The sequence below is a fragment of the Engystomops pustulosus genome, chromosome 3 (genome assembly GCF_040894005.1).
Source record: "Engystomops pustulosus chromosome 3, aEngPut4.maternal, whole genome shotgun sequence".
NCBI lineage: Eukaryota > Metazoa > Chordata > Amphibia > Anura > Leptodactylidae > Engystomops > Engystomops pustulosus.
Window position 1 is genome coordinate 207,557,721 of NC_092413.1, and position 19,683 is coordinate 207,577,403.

Below are 19,683 nucleotides of genomic sequence, written 5' to 3' on the forward strand. Positions count from 1 at the left end.
CATCCTTATAATCAGGTGCGCCTTATAATCCGGTGCACCTTATATATGAACCTAGACTTTTAGCAGGCATTTATTGATGGTGCGCCTTATAATCGGGTGCGCCTTATAGTCCGAAAAATACGGTACTCAATTAGTAATATCTCTGTGAACCACATTTATATCTTTTGGTAATTCCAGCACATAGGAACAAGTAGTCATATTTGGGACTCCCTTATGATACCACAGGGTTTATAATGGACATTCCCTTTAATAGTCCTTTTCTTTGCCTAGTAGTGCGTTATTTTGAAGGTAGAGTATGATCAATCACATAAATCACAATGATATTTATTTGTATGGGAGTTTTCACCAGAAGAGGGCGCCCTATCTAGAGAGGTGTCAAAAGAAATGGGGTCCTGGTTAGTACATATTAAATGGGCTCTTCCATTGTGGTGCTTGGTTTGACCTTCTGGCCAGTTGACCACACTTGCCTCCATGATCCTATAGGAAGTCCTCTAAAGAGGGAAGTCCTGTAGAACCAAAGGGCAGAGGGGACAGACCTATAATGACCCATCTTTTCTAAGAGGAAACAACAGGAGACATTGAAGTCCTGCATGTGGTAGGTCCCGGAGGTCCAGCAGGAGGTCCCCTCTCCGGTACATTACATACATTATATTCGGGTCTGGCCTAGTCCAGCTTGCGGAGGAATCTGTGCACTCGCTCCTGGAGGGCGCTGTCCATCGATCGGCTCAGTCGCTGTTTTTCCATCTGTTTTTGTTGCCTCTGCCTCTCGGCTTCCCTCATGGAGATGTTCTCCAGACAAGCGATCTGACTGAGCTCTTTGTACGTCAGCAGCTCCTTGCCCCTTTGGGACGTCTTCTGCCCTGGTGACATCACTCTCACTTTTTTCTCATGTTTTTGAGCGTGTTCTGTAGATTTGACTTTTGCTTCGTCCGTGACTGAAGATCTTCTATCTTCCCTTTTTGTGCTTTCTTTTTGGTTGCTTGAGATGTAAGTGGTGCTGGGCAAGAAAGATGGAGAGGGCGGCCATTTTGAACTCAGGCCAGGTTCCATGTACAGCTCGGTACTGGGAGGGAGTTGGCTCGTAGGAAGCCCGTGTCTCCTCTTATCTTTTTTGTAGGTGTGGATTTCATCCATGACGTGGTCCAGGGAGGACTGAGGTGTAATCGCCCGTTGGGTGAGCAGGTTCCTCCTCTGTCGGACAATGTCGCTCACGGCTTGCTTGAGTCGGATCAGACTTGCTTGTTGCTGGTAGTGTAGGCTGTCCAGCCGCACACACAGGCACTCGTCCTCCTTCTTGTTCTGGACGTAGGCATCGGTTATGACCGGAGCGGACTTGGGGCGGTGTTTCATGGGTGGCTCCATGGTCGGTGATCGTTCTGACTATTTAAAAAGGAAAACAAAAAATTTCAGTAAAAAGATTCCACCAGTTTTACAGTTTCATGACTCGGTCTCTATAACATCTCCAATCCCCCACCAAGGCATAGACATGACTGACCCAAAGAACCCATCAAGAATTCCTGGGCCAAATGAAAATCCCATGTCCTTGGTGACCATGAGGACAAAAAAAACTATGGAGCAGTTAAAATTATCCACATTATTTGGGAACAGCAAAGAGTTTGTCCTAAACAACCTTTCAATGACAACCAGATAATTTAATATGTATATAGGATCAGTACTTGAAGGCTGTGTTGACCATACAAAGCTACAACCAGCGTTAGGTATTGTCCCTGGAGATCTGTGTAATCATACCTTTGTGTGTTGTTTGTATCAGCAGCACTATTTAAAATACATTTATATTCCAGGATTGTAGCTGGACTGCTCTTCTCTGCTCCGAGTAAGAGCATTAGAATGCTTTTGGCTGGATATAAGTAAAGAGAAGAGAGGTCGGGAGCAATTTTTTAATACAGGAAACAAAGAATACAACAGTGTGAGGAAACTGCTCCAGTGCCGCAAGTCCAGCTACAATCCTGTAATATAAATCAATTTTTTTTGACAGTCCTGCTGCTACTAACAACACACAGAAAGGTATGGTTACACAGATCTCCAGGGCTAATACCAATGCTGGCTACAGCTTTATATGGTCAATACTGCTGTAAGTATGTTGTATTAGGGTATGTTTACACAGCAGTATACTGCTCAGTGTTTTGCATCAGTATTTTCATTTTTTCTTACAAGATGAATGCAATATATACTTGAATGAATGCAGAATACTGGTATACGTGGAACAACCAAAGAGATGGCACGGTTGTGTTCTTACAGTCCCCATATTCCTGATTGCCGTGTACACAGCGCACAATGAGAACTGCGTATACAGATCTGGACGCCATTGTGTGATCTCTTTCTTCAAGGCTTAATCTAAAAAGGACTGTGGGGTCCAACAGGGACCCTAAGGGTGCCATAGGGGCTGCATTCCCTTACGGGGCTGCGTTCTCTGTGTTATTGGGGCTAAAAATGTATCAAAAGTTACAGGTGAAATCGGCAAGTAAAATATAATTTAGTAATCAAATTCCCAAAAAGTCTATTATCACCTTATGTAGGACACAGGTATTGATTTTTTTTAAAAATTAAACTCGTCCACTTAAATATTGGATTATTCCTGCATCCAGCCTCTGGATCTACGGCACAAATCTATAACAGATATTTATATATACAGGCGGTCCCCTACTTAAGAACACCCGACTTACAGACGACCCCTAGTTACAAACGGACCTCTGGATATTGGTAATTTATTGTACTTTAGCCTTAGGCTACAATAATCAGCTATAACAGTTATCACAGGAGTCTGTAATGAAGCTTTATTATTAATTCTGGTTCTTATAACAACCCAACATTTTTAAAATACAATTGTCACAGAGACCAAAAAAATTCTGGTTGGGGTTACAATTATAAAATATAAAAGTTCCGACTTACATACAAATTCAACTTAAGAACTAACCTACAGAACCTATCCAGTACGTAACCCGGGGACTGACTGTACTTACATCTCCTTAAAAAATTCATCAAAGAAAAAAAAAATGAAAATTAAAAAAGAACTGAAAATGGGTCTGATCCCAAACTGGTGATGCAGAGTGTATATAGTGGAACATTTTGGTTACCCTATTGCAAAGTTATTGCAAAAATAAAATTCTGATTTGTATTTCTGAAATTTCAAAGTTCCATCTAAAGGAGCCTTAATGTGTATGGAATGAATGGAAGAGCCGGGAGTCCATTGCTCCCTGCTCCACCATTGCATTACACTATATTGGTGTCTGTAGGATATCGGTGAGGGGTCCCAAGCAAATTTTTGAGTTGGTTTAGGGGTAAATGTTCCGCATTTATTCTATTTATATGTAGGAGAGTTATAGGACATGGGATAAATGGCATATTAGGGAGTTGCTATTTAAGCAATTCTCTGATATCTGCCCCATGTATAAAGCACATTTCGGGTGATGGCTTACCTGTGTAGTGTCCTGCAGGAGATGTGTCTGGATGTGAGGAGGAGCACTGCTCTGCACCTACCCGGGTACTTGAGAGCTCCGTACAATGAATTGATCGTGTTTTGTTTGCAGAGGTCACGTCTTCCCGTTAATAAGATGTGGGAGGTCTGTACTTACTCAATGTTTGGGTACAGAACTATTTACCAACTGAAAGAGGATACTGCATTCTCCTCTATGGGATGGGGCAGACGGGTAGTTTCCACTACTGAAAGATGCACAAACACAAAAGTATACAAGTAACAACAAGTTACCCGGGTCATACATGTAATAGTATAAAGAAGTGAACAATACTGGACATAATGCTTTATTCATCTTGTTAAAAATTCATCTTGTTAAAAATTGTATGAATTTATGTTATTCTGTTTTGTAGCAGTTTTACATGACTTTTTTTGAATTCTATTGGTTGCCATTGGAAACAGACAACATAACTCCAATCCGTTGTCAGACATTTGCCTTAACCACTTTTTTTTTTTACATTTTGTCCTTTATTTTCCAGACATTGTAACTTCAATGGACCCTGGATTGGTTACACATATCAGGGATGAGACCCCACCAAGGATTATTTGAGATGTATAGGTAGGACACATTAATAGAAAAAAAATATATATATACAGGCAGTCCCCGGGTTACATACAAGATGGGGTCCATAGGTTTGTTCTTAAGTTGAATTTGTATGTAAGTCGAAACTGTATATTTTATAATTGTAGATCCAGACAAAAAACATTTTTGCACCAGTGACAATTGGAGTTTCAAAATTTTTTGCTGTAATGGGACCAAGGATTATCAATAAAGTTTCATTACAGACACCTTACAGCTGATCATTGCAGTCTGGGATTATAGTAACATCCAGAGAGGTCATCAGAGGTCACAGTGAGCAGAGGGATCCGTCTCTAACTAGGGGACGTCTGTAAGTCAGGTGTCCTTAAGTAGGGGACGGCCTGTAAGGACAAAAACAATGAAACCTGCATTTACATAAAATAGTTTTTTTTGCAGTTTTTGTTGCAATATTACAGTAAAATGCTGCAGTTTTTTTTTCTGAATTATGCAGAGAACTGCTGTCATCTCTTCTGTTGGTAGTGCTGGGATAGGTGAGGGTTAAAGTCTTGACTGGTTTTGCTCAGTTGCCACCCTGTCAGATCATAAAGCCTTTTTGAGCCTGGGTTTCCTTGCCAGTTATTGCTTTACCTTCCTTTGTGCAGATTCTCCCTTATATGAATTCCAGTGTTTTTTCGAGGATTCTTTGAAGAATCCCATTGGTTTTATTAAAAAACCTTCCAGGTGGGTGACAATTTAGACTTGAAAGGGTAAAATAAGGTAAAAAAACATTCCTATGTAAGGTTAAGGGGTATTCAAGGGTCAGGAGGATGACTACAACAACATGGCTGCTGGGTATACATCGTGGATAGACTTTCACATCCTGACTACAGATACACATAAACATATGTAGTAATGATTCCTAATCCCTGGTATTCTCCACATACAGAATAGATGTCCTCGCTGCTGGCAGGAGACAATGGTTCCTTGCTGACACGTCTGTCTCCCTCCTTGGTTCCTTCCAGGAAGAATCGCCTCCTTTTGTCAGTCTTTGGTAAATTGTCAAAAGAAACACGACTCGCCTGACAGAAGGGAGGATTTCACTTTCTGCTCTTGTAGCGGTAGTCCTGGTGGTCAGGGTAATGCGCACCATATCAAGTCATTTCACTGTCCTTGTGAGGGGAATAAAACCACCAGGTATGTACAGAATATATAAAACAATAGACCCCGTGGCAAAATTCTGATGCGCCTTTACTATCCAATTCCAAAATAGGCTTTGTGCCTAAGGGGAGGCTACTTTGGGAGGCCTGACTTTATATGAAAGGTGGTTGCTGACTGGTGCTCCATTTACTTTTGTTAGACTTCTGGAGTACTGATCCATGTTCACTGTTGGACTGGCCCACCAGGATACCAGAGGATCCCCCAGTGGGCCCAGGCTCTTATCTTCGAGAGAACCCCTTCTACTTGGGTGGTGGATAAAGCCCCTAGAATATATGTATTTGGTGGGCCCAAAAAACCCAAGTCTGACATTATATGTGTTCATGAACTTGGCCTGTATGTTAATTATTGAACACGGAGTCCATATCAGAGGCAATGGCCTCCATCTGTGGCTTCCAGGGGCGTTACTACAGGGGTAGAAGCCATAGCAGCTGCTATGGGGCCCGCAGTGTCAGGGGGCCCAAGGTATTGGGTGTCTATATGCTGTATGTGTGTGTATATGCTGCATGGGTCTGTATGTACGTATATGTAGTGTGTGTATATAGTGTGCATATGCTCTATGTGTGTTTATATACATGAGTGTATAAATATGTGTGATTGTAACTTACATGCCTGAATATACAAATAGGCTGATTTTTTAAAGGGGGAATAGGGGCCCCATTCAGTAGTCTGCTATGGGGCCCTGCATCTCTCTTAGTTATGCCCGTGGTGGCCTCATGTGATTTACTACAATAATGTATAGAAACTATTGAGTTGACAGGAAGAAGTTATATTCTGGCCCTCACATAAAGTGACATAATCCGTGTTGGATATCTTTGTGATATAGCGTAACTTATATCACTGTATAAATACACCACTTTTATCTCTTTGCGGTCACTAATGGCCCCTGTGGTTTACTGCTTCTTAGAGATCAAACATCTCCACTTGGGAAGTGTCCAGTCAAGGATCATGTGAAATGAGATCTTCACTCCTAGGATTTCAGGTTGTGTTTGACAAGTCTGTGGATAATGATAGACCGTGGCGATGTTACTGTTACCCGGTGGCCACTTCTCTACCAGGGATGGTTCATATGACAACTAACTGTGTAATCATGGCGGATCAAAGCAGTCACAAAAACCAAAGTATGAAATAACAGATACTACAAAACATTGTGGAGATGTTCCTGAGGGTCTTACACAAAGAACAAAATGGCGAGGAAAGAGCAGGCTGACTACAATCTTAGGGCTACAATAAAATGGCCGCCAGGGCAATTTCCAGACATTTCTACTTCATCATCCACAGCAGTAGAATAATATGGCTACATGTGGTAATAACAACTAATCACAAGGGGTCAAAGAAACCTCCTCCAAAGAAAATATTTTTTAATATAGTATTTTAAATAACTCCTTTAATGCATTGGATTAGACATAAATAGGGAGATTTATCATCAAGTTTCTGAGGTAAAACGGTTCTAGTTGCCCATGGAAACCAACCAGAGCTCAGCTTTAATGTTATAAATAGCTGTGGGAAAATGAAAGCTGAGCTCTGATTGGTTGGCAAGGGCAACTAGAAGGGTTCTGCCCTAAGAGACTTATGATTAATCTCCCCCTAAGTATTTAACTCAAGGCCATAATCAGGCGGCCATGTGCTCCTGGGCACAGCAAATTGTGCAGCCAGATCTCGGCCTCCATTACAGTTGTGTGCAACATGTTGGAATATGGGCTCTTTCCTAAACGGCCTCTGGGTCAGCTGCTACTTGGGGCACAGTATAAGATTTGGGGCTGTCTTAACCAAAAAGTTTTCGATGCATAGGAACCCTCAAATTCAGTTCTATGTGTAATTTGCCTTAATTTTTCCTTACACAAATTTTTGGTAGGCATCATCTCCCCATCTCCTTGCCCTTCTCTCCCAGTCACAGCCAATGGGTTACTTAATGGCGGGTGTCTCTCCCCTTTCTCTAATTTTAGGGCACATTCACTCTTCTTCTAACATTTTGATAACAGAGCATTGTTCTCATGATTATTGGGGGGTCCCTTCTCTGAGACCACCTCATACTAGCAAGTGGATACGGGATAACTTGTTGTTACTAGAATAGCCCTTTAAGGACCTTTATTCATTGGCTTTGCGTAAAGGTTTCCTGATTCCTGCTTGCTGACTGACTCCTGTTTTCATAACCTTTGGCTTTTCCTTGACTACAACTTCTGTTTTTAACCTTCAATACTCCTGTGACAATCCACACAAGTCCTGACTATGAGCCTATGCTGCCTTAACTCCAATTGAACCCACTGTGCCCCGACCTTGGCTTGTTACTGACCATACCCTGCCTGACCCCCGGGTGCCTTCAGCCACCACATAGTGGATCTCAGCCAGATGATCCTAACACAGCAAAGTTATGATCCCTGTTTAGAGTGAAAACCAAAAAGGTGTCACTGGGATAATGAGTTTGGGACAGGCGGCCCAGCGGACAGCCATAATTACAGCATCTTTCTGTACAGCATCTGCAAGGTTCATTGCAGGATAATATTTCAAGTTAATATTTACTAATTTTAACCGAAGTCACTGACAAAGTGATTGTTTCCATGACTAATATTTACACCTCGCGCTGTATTTACCTATAATTTATAATAATTTACTGGAGATCAATGGCAAGACGTCAATACAATGTCATCATAAGTTTACTGACAGATTCCACTGGGTGACATTAGATCACTTATCAATTGTTATATCAAATTCTGAGGACGTCATCAGTGTATTAACCCATTCATCTCTGGTATTCATGATATATATATAGTGGGCTCATATAATAATCAGTTGAGAGTTGTTTGTCTCAAAATTATGTTCCATATTAGGATGCCCCAGTGCAAAAGTAGAGTAGACGTGTCATTTATGAATACATATTCAATCTTTATTTCTCTAGCACCATCATATTCCGCAGCGTTGTACAGATCATAACATATGAGCCTCGCCTACTGCATGTTGGTAAACAGGTTAAAGTTGTCAATCAAAAGTTTGTAAGTCACATATATTCTGATGATATTCTCCCAGGTCTGTGCGCTTCACCTGGACTCTCCAGCAGGGGGCGCAGTTTACGTAGCATGAATAAGGAAGCTACAGCTACAGGAACAAACCATTCCAAGATGACAGACAAGCGATCCCCTCTCTCCTCTAAGAGGTACAGTCTGTATGAACAGAATTGATCACACCCAAACAGGAATTTCCCGTTTTTCCTGGTTTGTTATTGATTATAAATCCTATGAATAAAATTTCCACATCCCCCCCCCATTTATAAAAGTGGAACCTTCCGCTTGGCAGTGACCCTGGTTGGACTCTCCCTTATACAAGTGACAGAGACTGCAACATGGAGGGTGAGTGCAGAGCGGGTCTTCTTGACCTGCTGGAGGGTTCTCTGTCATGTACATGTATCCATAGTATTAAAGGGGAAGTAAAGGCGAAATAATAATTTCTAATAATATGTTCTGCTACTTTCCCTTATATACGCTAGGCTTGATATCATTGCTTTCAAAATCTCTGCTTGCTGACAGTGAATGGGAACTTTAATAACATGAAGCTATAGCTGGGTTACATCTGCGCACGCTCCTCCGTCAGACTGATACATTGTTACAAACTCTCAGCACAGGATGGAGGTTTGTGCTGCCGTTACTCACAGCTGGATACAATTGTATCAACTTCTTCTGCCGCAACTTCTGTAGATTATTATTTTTTTTTTTTGGGAGTTGGTTGTGCATAAGAATAGTTTTTATTCACGGACAACAATTAGGGGAGAATTTGAAACAAAGTTGTAGAACTTTTCATAAATCATTGACCCTCCACATGCACCCTCGGCTCAGCTCAGGGGGTGCCCCAACTATGAGGCGAGTCAAGCCTCTTGCCTCAAGAAGCATCACCTGCAGCAGGACGGGGGGCGCAGTCATTTGCAACTGGGTGATGCCACACGTGGTGTTTTGAACACGTTTTTGGTCCGTGTTCTTGGCATGCGTTTTTGACGGACTGCTTAAAAACGGGCCAAAACCGCGTTCAAACCGCCATGTGTGGCATCACCTAAGCAGGACCTTACACCGTAATCTCAGCGTTAACGCATGCATTTGTTACGCCAATGTTAACACATGTGTTAATGGTTGCTTTTTGTAAACAAAAATGTTAACAATAATCTACGGTAATTCTGCGTTTAAAAACGCAATGTAAACGCAAAATGAACGCAATGTGTAAATGCGGCCTTAGGGTGACCATATTGGCTCAAATTGAGAAAGTTGGACCAGCACTCCTCATCCATAAGTCACATTGCTTTGTTATTAATAATAATAATCCTTTATTTATATAGCGCACACAGATTACACAGCGCTGCACAGATCTTGCCAGATCAGTCCTTGTCCCCAATGGGGCTCACAATCTAATCACCCTACCAGTATGTTTTGGAGTGTGGGAGGAAACCAGAGGATCTGGAGGAAACCCACGTAAACACGGAGAGGACATACAAACTCTTGGCAGATGTTGACTTTATTCAGTGTACATAACTCTTACACAGAGAAGATACAGACGCTGTCATCCATGTGGACTAAACTGTCTGTACTTCCCCCATGTGAGAGTTATACACACTGACTCGTGCACCAGGGAGATGAGCTGAACATTACATTGAGGTTCTACTGGCCATATTGCTTGCCACCCATCTTTCCTAGAAACAGATGTGGTGACCCATGAGGACCATGGGGCGTGTAATTCATGGTAATTATTGTGTTTGCTTTTCAGGCAAAATGCTGGCCGCCTTCTTTGATTGCCCTGGAGGGCCGGAAAATCTATACGTCAAAGAAGTTCCTCGACCCATCCCAAAGGACGGAGAGGTTCTGGTACAAGTGCATGCGAGTGCCTTGAACCGAGCGGATTTATTACAGGTATGTTGCACTGGTGATCCCAATTCAATCGTACTATTGCTACAATGTGCAAAAAAAAGACCCCACTTCCCTCCGCTTGCCAACTCTTTGCCTCCTTTAATAGGTGTCGCTCCACTGATTTGGGTCTAGTTATAATTTTTTTTTTTCTGGCATCTCCCATTCCTGAGAAATCAGCCCAATTCATTTTGGCATCCAGTATGCAAATTAGGTTCTATAGTGTCAGCTGGGCGGTGCCAGGATGTCTACTCCAGCCCGGGACCACCCACTTGACAGCAGTGAACATGCTAGTGAGAATTTTAATTTCTCTTGAACGGTGAGGGCTAAAGAAAAAATTCCAATTGTGCCTGAATTCGTAGAATATCCCTCATCACTCATGTACAGCCAGTAAGTTGAGAAACCTTTATTTGCATTAAAATAGTTGCTACTTTGAACAAAATAAACTGTATATTAGCTAACAAATTCAATGATCGCCATAAAAGAGGTTTCCTGTGTTAAGCTCCACCCCTTCCTCTCCTGCACTTGGGAGAAGACAATGTAAAAGTAATATCTGTGCCATCAAGCATAATGATTCAGTATATTTCATGGGTTTTACAGAGAAGAGGAATGTATGCGCCCCCCCCTGGTGCCAGTCAGATACTGGGTCTGGAAGCTGCAGGGACAGTGGTGGCACTCGGTCCGGGTGATGATGGACGGTGGAAGGTTGGAGATCGGGTGATGGCACTTATTGGTGGAGGGGGTAATGCACAGTACGTGGCAGTGCCTGAAGGCCAGCTCATACAAATCCCCCATGACATGAGTGACACCGATGCGGCTGCCATTCCTGAAGCCTGGCTCACTGCCTTCCAGCTCCTGCACTTTGTGGGTGAGTTTTATCACTAAATCCATCCATTAAATTTTTGAAAAATTTTTTTGAGTTCTGTTCTTGTTATATTTTCTTTAAAGCTAAAGTTCAGAAGGGGGAAACCGTCCTGATACACGCCGGTGCCAGTGGTGTGGGTACGGCTGCCATCCAGCTGTGCCGCTTGGCTGGCGCGGTCCCCATGGTGACAGCAGGTTCATCGGAAAAAATCGAAGTCGCCAAAAAACTCGGAGCAGAGACCGGATTCAACTACAAAACAGAGGATTTTGGGAAAAAATGTCTTGAGGCCACAAACAGTAAGCTCTTATATGTGTGTTATAATCTTCGGGGGGGCATAAAACCCAAAAATGAGATGTAATAAATAGGGTTTTCACATAGAAGTGGCTCAGACTACATAACGCTTCTTTGTAGTCTGTTACTATGGAGACAGGTTTGAATTGTATTTGCAGACAAAAAAAGGGACACAAATTTCCAATCATAGCTATTGCACAGTTGATTCATTTGTTCCTATCGGTAAACTAGTTGCAAAAGTATACACGCCCATTGAAAAAAAAAAAAATCTGATCTATTACCGCCCGTAGTAGTACGTGCCGTGTGTCCTGCTCACGCACCATTGTCCTGCTAATTGGTGGTTCCTGCTGAGAATTTCTTGTGTTTTCCCCAAGTCATTACTTGTGTTTTTACTATAATTTTTTCCAAACTTGTTTGATTTGGATGGCAGGCGTCGTGAGTCAGGCCTCAGCTACAGTGTTGTGCGATAAAAGCAGGGAGTGGCGGTATTATTTCATACAATAGGAAATATGTTGGGCACATGTTTTAGAAAGCCATGTTTGTGTAGGACTTAGTGACCTGGCATAGGAGGAAGATCGGGTCGGACAAATGGGAGGTTCTTCACGTCTCCAACTGCCCGAGGTTCTACCCTGCCAAATCCACGTAAACCGTGTAATAATAAAATATAGTAATATAAACTAATATTTTATATGACATTTATCAATTCTCTGGTAACATTTCTATGGATTATGTTTGCTCACCTGCGTCTGACCCACCTGGAATAACATTCTGACTTACCTTGGATTATCTTGCTCCTTCTATCCTGTGTTTTCAGATGTCGGGGCAGATATTATCTTGGACTGTGTGGGGGCCACGCACTGGGAGAAGAACCTGCAATGTCTGAACACCGATGGCCGCTGGGTGGTCTACGGGCTCATGGGCTCCGGTCAGATCAATGGAGACTTATTGACAAAACTGCTGTGGAAAAGAGGAAGCATTATAGGTAGTCTCTTAAGATCCCGCTCAAGTAAGGTGAGTGAATGGCAGGTGTCTGTATCATGGCACTTGCCCCCATACGCAGTGTAGCTAAAACATACCAGCCATATGGCCATGGGGGGGATGTAGACCACCATGGGTCCTGGGCTGTATGAATATTGTAGCCCCTACAAGTCTGGAATCACTTCCTACACCTGGTACTAGAATCAGCTTCTCGGGGAATGGAGGGTGTGTCCCATCTGCCTGCTTTCAATATGCACTTTCAGGACCTTTGGTGGACCATCAAAGGTCCTGAAATGACTCTTGTGTACATGTGTGTTGAGTGCAGGAACAGATGTACAAGGATTTCATGTGTGTGGGTCCTTCTAAGTATAAAATTTGGTGCTTGTTTTGGGTGGCCATGGGCCCCCTAGAAGGTTTGGGCCCCAGGCCACCGCCCAAACCACTAGTATTATAATCCAATATTTCACATGACTCCATATGAAACACCACCTAGGTCACCCCCAATCTCAGTGTAGTCACATAATTCCACTATAAAGAATCAGAAACAAGACTTTCCTATAAATCCATCCATATAAATGTATTCACCCAGTCAATGCAACGTTTCGTCTCCTGATTATTTTTTTCAAGCATAACTCATGTACTATCAGCTATTATATCAAGGATCCCAAAGAAGTTTTGGGGCGTAACTTGAGGGGGTGCAGAGGGTGCGGTTGCAACCGGGCCAAAGAGGCTTAGGGGGCCGTTATGGTGTCACTTTCCCATATGAGAAGACTATTACTATAAACCATACATTATATATTCGTGGACTTGGCACAGACTTTGTACTGGGGCCCATCAGCTTCAAATTGCGCCACTGCCCAAAATATTAACCCATTAATATTATTAGCGGGAGCCAGCCTCACTCCCATGCACACATGAAAATTCCCCTCTTAGGCTACATTCAGACGAACGTATGGGGGACGTATATACGGCCGACGTATATACGGCCGATATACGTCCCCCATACACTCCTATGGGCGCACGGCACCCTACGGGAGCGGTACGGTGCCGCACACGTGCGGCACCGTACCGTTCCGTACCCGGGAGAAAGATAGGACCTGTCCTATCTTTCCCCGTAATACGGGGCCGTGCGCCATAGGTTGCTATGGAGAGGGGCGGGGGTGAGCTGCGCTCACCTCCTCCTCCTCTCCCCGTACACTGCCGTTGCCCGCTACGGTACGGTACGGTACGGGCGGGCAACGGCAGTGTGAATATAGCCTTAGTGTTTATGGTTGGTTAAGTTGACAATTTACCAAAAATATGACAAGAGTGTCCCCTCCCCATCCTTATATAACCCCTGACTAGATCGGACAGCATTACTCAGCGTAACCTGCTATTCCCCTTAGGGGAAGGCAGAATCCACTTAAGATATTAAATATTCAGATATTTGTTGGACAAAATGGAGGGGGGCAGGGTCCTAACTTGAGGGGATGCACAGGGTGCGGTTGCAACCGGGCCCAAGAGGCATAGAGGGCCCATAAGGTGTCAATTTCCCATTAGTACTATATACCATACATTGTAGTCAGGGGCCTGACAGACTTTGCACTGGGGCCCATTTGCTTCCAGTTACACCACTGGAGGGGGGGGGTACATTTCAAGTACCAATAACCGACTAGAGGTGACCCAGGGAACAGCCATTACCGGTCAGCAAAATCTAGTACCAAGCATAATGTATGTGGACCTTACATATAGGGCTAAAATCTGTCAAAAGTGCAGGTATGTGCCAAAACCATGTGAAATCTGGGAAAAAAGTTACATATTGATACATAGTTGGTAACTACAGGCGGTCCCCTACTTAGGGTACATTCACACGGCGGTATGCCCGCCGTGCGCTGGAGAGGAGGTGACCCCCTCCTCCCTCCATAGAGAATAGCGGCGCACGGCCGCACACATGCCGAAAGATAAGGCATGATCTATCTTATTGCGGTGTGCGGCCCGGATCAGTGCCACACATGTGTGGCACCGTATCTGCGCCGTGCCACTATTGCCGTCTATGGGGACGTACATGCAGCCGCAAATTTGCGGGCGCATGTACGTTCCTGCAGACGGCCATGTGAATGTGCCCTTAAGAGTACCCGACTTACAGACGACCGCTAGTTACAAACGTCCCTCTGGATGTTGGTAATTTCCTGTACTTTAGTCTTAGGCTACAATAAATAGATATAAGTTATTACTGCTGTCTGCATTAAGCTTTATTGTTAACCTGATTCTTATGACAATCTAACATTTTTAAAATCCAATTGTCACAGAGACCAAAAAATTTTGGCTGGGTTTACAATGATAAAATATACAGTTCTGACTTGCATACAAATTCAACTTAAGAACAGACCTACAGAACCTATCTTGTATGTAACCCGGGGACTGCCTGTATTGTATAAGCAGCAGTCGGGTTTAGTTACTTAGGTGTCTATAATGTAATTACACGGACTACTGAAATCATCAAGATAAGAACATTGTATGATGACAGCCAACGTACAAAGAACGTGCAAAGTCAGACAGAAAACTGGCGCAGGGGCTCTGATAAATCTGGGCCATTGTGGACACATTTGACAGATATTTCAGCAATGGGTAATTCAGTTCTAGAATTTCTAACAGTGGATTTATGATGATTTACGTGTGGTCCTCGTTACAGGTAAGGCCATAGAGTCACATAAACCACAAAGGAAAACAAACACGTAAAATGTGTAAGATGCCCTTTCAGCTTGTTGTTACGATTACAACAACCCAGGCAGGGGCGTGCGCCTGTACTACTAGTTCTGTATTACCGCACCTATCTGCATGCGCCAGCCTGTCCTTAGGTTTGTTGTTAGCACATTTTATAACAGAGGCAGAGACTATGAAATTCCAAGATATTCGCCAAAGAGTCCCGTACACTTGTCAATCTGATGGATAGATGGGATGGACACATAGGATGCGACGCTGCTCTGCCCCTTAGGATGAACTGCGCAACGGAGGGGCCTGATGCCGCTGGGATGATCATCTAATTAGATCCTTGTACACCAAATACTTATATAGAAAACATTGATATTTATGCAAATTTGGTTGTATTTATATTGCTCCTTTTTTATATGAAATGTGATGTGATGTCACTGGGAGATGTAATGTCACACATTGTATTGTGTATATATATTACAGGCGGTCCCCTACTTAAGAACACCCGACTTACATACGACCCCTAGTTACAAACGGACCTCTGGATATTGGTAATTACTGTACTTTAGCCTTTGGCTACAATAAACATCTATAACAGTTATCACAGGTGTGTGCAATTAAGTTTTATTGTCAATCCTGGTTCTTATGACAATCCAAAAGTTTTAAAATCCAATTGTCACAGAGAACAAAAAAGTTCCGTCTGGAGCTACAATTATAAAATATACAGTTCCGACTTACATACAAATTCAACTTAAGAACAAACCTAGAGAACCGATCTTGTACGTAACCCGGGGACTGCCTGTATATATATATATATATATATCTGTACTGATTGCACATGCCTTATAATTGTAAAAGACCTGTTGGGAGAAACGTTGCATTGTCTGGGTCAGTGCTTCTTCTATCTTATTGGTTACTGAGGTCCCTGCCCCTGGATTGTCATCACACCCATCACAGATTTGTACCATAGGATAGCTCCTCCCCGGGGTTGCCGTCTCCTCTACTCCCCCTTTCATAAAAAAAACCCCACACACATCCCATAAACAATGGATAAACGTACCTCTATATAAAGACATATGTTTCCTAATGCCCCGTCATCCAGCCTCAGAAGTAGCAATATAGTGCAAGCTATTTATACTACATACATGCCACACCATACTTAAAGGGGTTGTCCAATTTCAGCAAATAATTGATATTGTTTGCATAAGGAAATGTTATACAATTTTCCAATATATTTTCTGTATCAATTCCTCACAGTTTTCTAGATCTCTGCTTGCTGTCCTGCTATAGAAAGCTTCTATGTTTACTCCCAGTGGACAGAAATCTGACTCGGGTCACACAGATGCACTGCCCGTTATATCACACAGATAACTCTCTATGATAGTAATGAGCCGTGCACCTGTGTGACTATGGTCAGATTTCTTCTCACCGGAAATAAACATATAGAAGGACAGCAAGCAGAGATTTAGGAAACTATGATGAATCGATACAGAAAAATTATTGCAAAATTATATAACTTCTCCCTACAGAAACTATATCAATTATTTGCTGTAAGTGGACAACCCCTTTAACTCCAGCCACATGCTCCATATAAAGTGCCAGCTACATGCCTCCAGTCACATAGTCAATGCACAGTGTTACCGATTGCCAATGGGCAATACTCACCTCCCCCTGACTCCTCCTGTCTAAAAGTCACAATCACTAAGTTATAGCTCCACCTGCTGGCGGCAAAGAATATTGGGAATATTGGAAGTTACATATTAACCGCAGGTATTCAAGTCGCTGTGCCTCAGGATGAAGCAGTGTGAGCAGGGCTGTGCCGCTGAATCTGGTAGACTTGAGGGAGAGGATATCCCTCATTTAATGGGGATTTCGTATTTTTGCCAGACCTGTGTGTTAATTTGTTGCTCTTCTGTTTCACAGTATAAAGCGGAGTTGGTGAAGGCGTTTACAGAGCAGGCTCTGCCTCACTTTACCCCCGGAGGTCCTATCCATCTGCGTCCGATAGTGGACAGTGTGTACCCCCTTCAAAAGATACCCGATGCCCACCAGCGCATGGAAGACAACAAGAACACCGGCAAAATTGTCCTGAAAATTCCAGTGTAACCCCAGGAGCGCTGCATGAGCATAAATCACTGCACCCAGAAAAACTCTGTATATCTGGGTTTTCTTATAAAATATTGGTGAGTAGGTGACAGGAATATCAGCCAGAGGGTTCACTCTATCTCACTGTAGCTTGATGCTTAAAGGGGCGCTACCACTTCTCTCAAAAAGCAGTTTTTTTTAAGTAAACAATGTAACAAAGTTTAGGTACCTTTCTTAGAATCCTGTCTTCTTCTGTTATTCCTCTTGGAAATGTCTGAATTAATAGACAACGGATGAGACGTTGACAAATGGTCATTGGGGTTGTCTCTACACACTCACTATCCAATGGTAATCACAGATTGTGTTGGCATCCATCATAGTTTCCAAATTTCCAGGAGGGATAAGAGAGGGTCAGAGCCATGTCTGCCCGGTGTCATTTATTACAGTGGTGTCTTTTTATGAGGTAATGGGATATTTGGGTCTCCACAGACACTAGGCTCCGGATGTATCCATACTGATCTGGACCACCTCATTTCCACATACGATCCAATGCCAGGATCATTCCCTTCCCAAGGAACGCTCCATTGCCAAAGTCTGAACACTGCCAAAATTTGCAGAATCCCTGCCCATATGGGATTGGGGTCCTGTGAGGAATTGTAATACTAGCATGTATGGGACTTATGAGGTGGCAGAGACTATAGGTGACTATAATGTCCAGAGATAAAATATGGCTGTTGTATTTTACGGATGTGATGGCGGCCATAGTGCGTACCCTACCAGAGAAACCCAGACTGCCTCTCGGTAGATAACACTAATGTGCTGGGTGATACGAAATTAAAAGGGGTACTATAAAAACTCTGCTCAAAATCCTATACGTATACACACAGTCATGTGACCGATCATATATAGAAATCCATACATTATCTCCCTCCATAGGGATATATCTTATATCCATATATCCATCATTAGTGAAGTGATCCGTTCAATATTTTTTGTTCAATACTTTTACAAATCAGCTTTACATGTCCTGGTTTATAGCTATTTTTTTTACTGACTTAAGGGAACAATATGGTGATATCTTTTATTATACCTTCTATTACTATACTGCTGTAATAAAAATCCTTCATAATAACCGAGTTGTTTACTCAATTTATCTCCTATCTATGTATGTATCTCATATCTATCTCATATCTATCTATCTCATATCTATCTCATATCTATCTCATATCTATCTCATATCTATCTATCTATCTATCTCTCTCATATCTGTCTCATATCTATCTATCTATCTATCTATCTCATATCTGTCTCATATCTATCTATCTATCTATCTATCTATCTATCTATCTATCTCCTATCTATCTATCTCATATCTGTCTCATATCTATCTATCTATCTATCTATCTCCTATCTATCTATCTATCTATCTATCTATGTATCTCATATCTATCTCATATCTATCTATCTATCTATCTATCTCCTATCTATCTATCTCCTATCTATCTCCTATCTATCTCCTATCTATCTATCTCCTATCTATCTATCTCCTATCTATCTATCTATCTATCTATCTATCTATCTATCTATCTATCTATCTATCTATCTATCTATCAGTTCACCTTTGGGCTGTAACATACTTGCCAGGATGATTCTGTGACCACTGAACACAAACAGTGCAGTGTCACATACTGACCACAGTGCTGGGGACTGACATCCATGTATAATATAGATATACAATGAGCAGAGTTTCTGCTTCCGCTGCCCAAACCTTAACGCCTTATCACCGACACTAGTTTTCAGCTCAATGACCAGACTCGATTTTTCAAATCTGACATATCTCACGATAATTGGTTATAACTTCGGAACGCTTTAACATATCCGGGTGATTTTGAGAATGTTTTCTCGTGATACATTGTACTTCATGTTAGTTATAAAATTTAAGTAATAAGTTTTGCGTTTCGTTCTGAAAAAAAGTGAAAATTTGGCAAAAGTTTGTAAAAATTCTTCATTTTCCAAGTTTGAAATGTTCTGGTTTCCAGACAAGATGTAAAACTACCCCAAAAGTTTGATAACTAACATTTACAGAATATCTGCTTTATGTTGGGATGATATTTTATGCTTCCGGTCATTTTTCTAGGATGTTATGAGGTGCAGAACTTTAGGTGCGATTTTTCTTATTTTCATGAAAATTGCCAAAACTCACATTTTGAGGGACAACTCAGCTTTCAAGTGACTTTGAAAGGCCTAAATAATAGTAAAACCCCATAAATTACCCCACTATAGAAAGTTCACCCCTCAACATATGTAAAACAACTTCTATTAAGTCTATTAACCCTTTAAGTGTTTCACATGGGTTAAAACAATATCGACCTGCGATTTAGAAATTATAGAATTTTTTTGGAAAATACATTCATTTAGGCCAAAACTGACATTTTCAGAATAAATTAAATGATGAAACGCTCTGCAGAGTTTGATGCCCAATTCCTCCCGAGTTTACTGATACCCCATATGTGGTGGTAAACTGCTGTATGGGTGCACGGCCGAGTATAGAATGAATGGAGGCGCCGTTCATAGCAGATTTGTATTGTCACATTGTACGACCTATAAATTTTTATTTTTTTTGGTAATGCAAACATATGAGGCTTATTTTTTATGGGATGAGATA

At 42.1% G+C, this 19,683-nt stretch overlaps 2 protein-coding genes across 6 annotated transcripts; one reads left to right on the forward strand and one right to left on the reverse strand.

Moving 5' to 3' along the window:
• Positions 1 to 101: 101 nt before the first annotated feature.
• On the reverse strand, positions 102 to 12,170 carry LOC140122618 (uncharacterized). 3 transcript variants are annotated; one of them, XM_072143679.1, is made up of 2 exons: positions 12,042 to 12,170; positions 102 to 1,380 (listed from the first exon to the last, which is right to left on the reverse strand). In XM_072143679.1, the coding sequence occupies exon 2, from the start codon at positions 1,360 to 1,362 to the stop codon at positions 664 to 666; it is 699 nt and encodes a 232-aa protein (XP_071999780.1). In that variant the 5' UTR covers positions 1,363 to 1,380; positions 12,042 to 12,170; the 3' UTR covers positions 102 to 663. The 3 variants fall into 3 exon arrangements, with proteins under 3 accessions (XP_071999780.1, XP_071999782.1, XP_071999779.1); XM_072143681.1 differs by lacking the exon at positions 12,042 to 12,170 and adding an exon at positions 4,958 to 5,630; XM_072143678.1 differs by lacking the exon at positions 12,042 to 12,170 and adding an exon at positions 3,438 to 3,604.
• Positions 8,269 to 18,150, forward strand: TP53I3 (tumor protein p53 inducible protein 3). Of its 3 annotated transcripts, XM_072143677.1 has the most exons (7): positions 8,470 to 8,572; positions 9,972 to 10,114; positions 10,709 to 10,976; positions 11,057 to 11,269; positions 12,079 to 12,275; positions 15,417 to 15,484; positions 16,857 to 17,109. In XM_072143677.1, exons 1-7 carry the CDS (start codon positions 8,566 to 8,568, stop codon positions 16,873 to 16,875), a joined length of 915 nt encoding a protein of 304 aa, XP_071999778.1. In that variant the 5' UTR covers positions 8,470 to 8,565; the 3' UTR covers positions 16,876 to 17,109. The 3 variants fall into 3 exon arrangements, with proteins under 3 accessions (XP_071999777.1, XP_071999778.1, XP_071999776.1); XM_072143676.1 differs by lacking the exons at positions 8,470 to 8,572; positions 15,417 to 15,484 and adding an exon at positions 8,269 to 8,379 and having other exon boundaries at positions 16,857 to 18,150; XM_072143675.1 differs by lacking the exon at positions 15,417 to 15,484 and having other exon boundaries at positions 8,471 to 8,572; positions 16,857 to 18,150.
• The last annotated feature ends 1,533 nt before the right edge of the window (positions 18,151 to 19,683 follow it).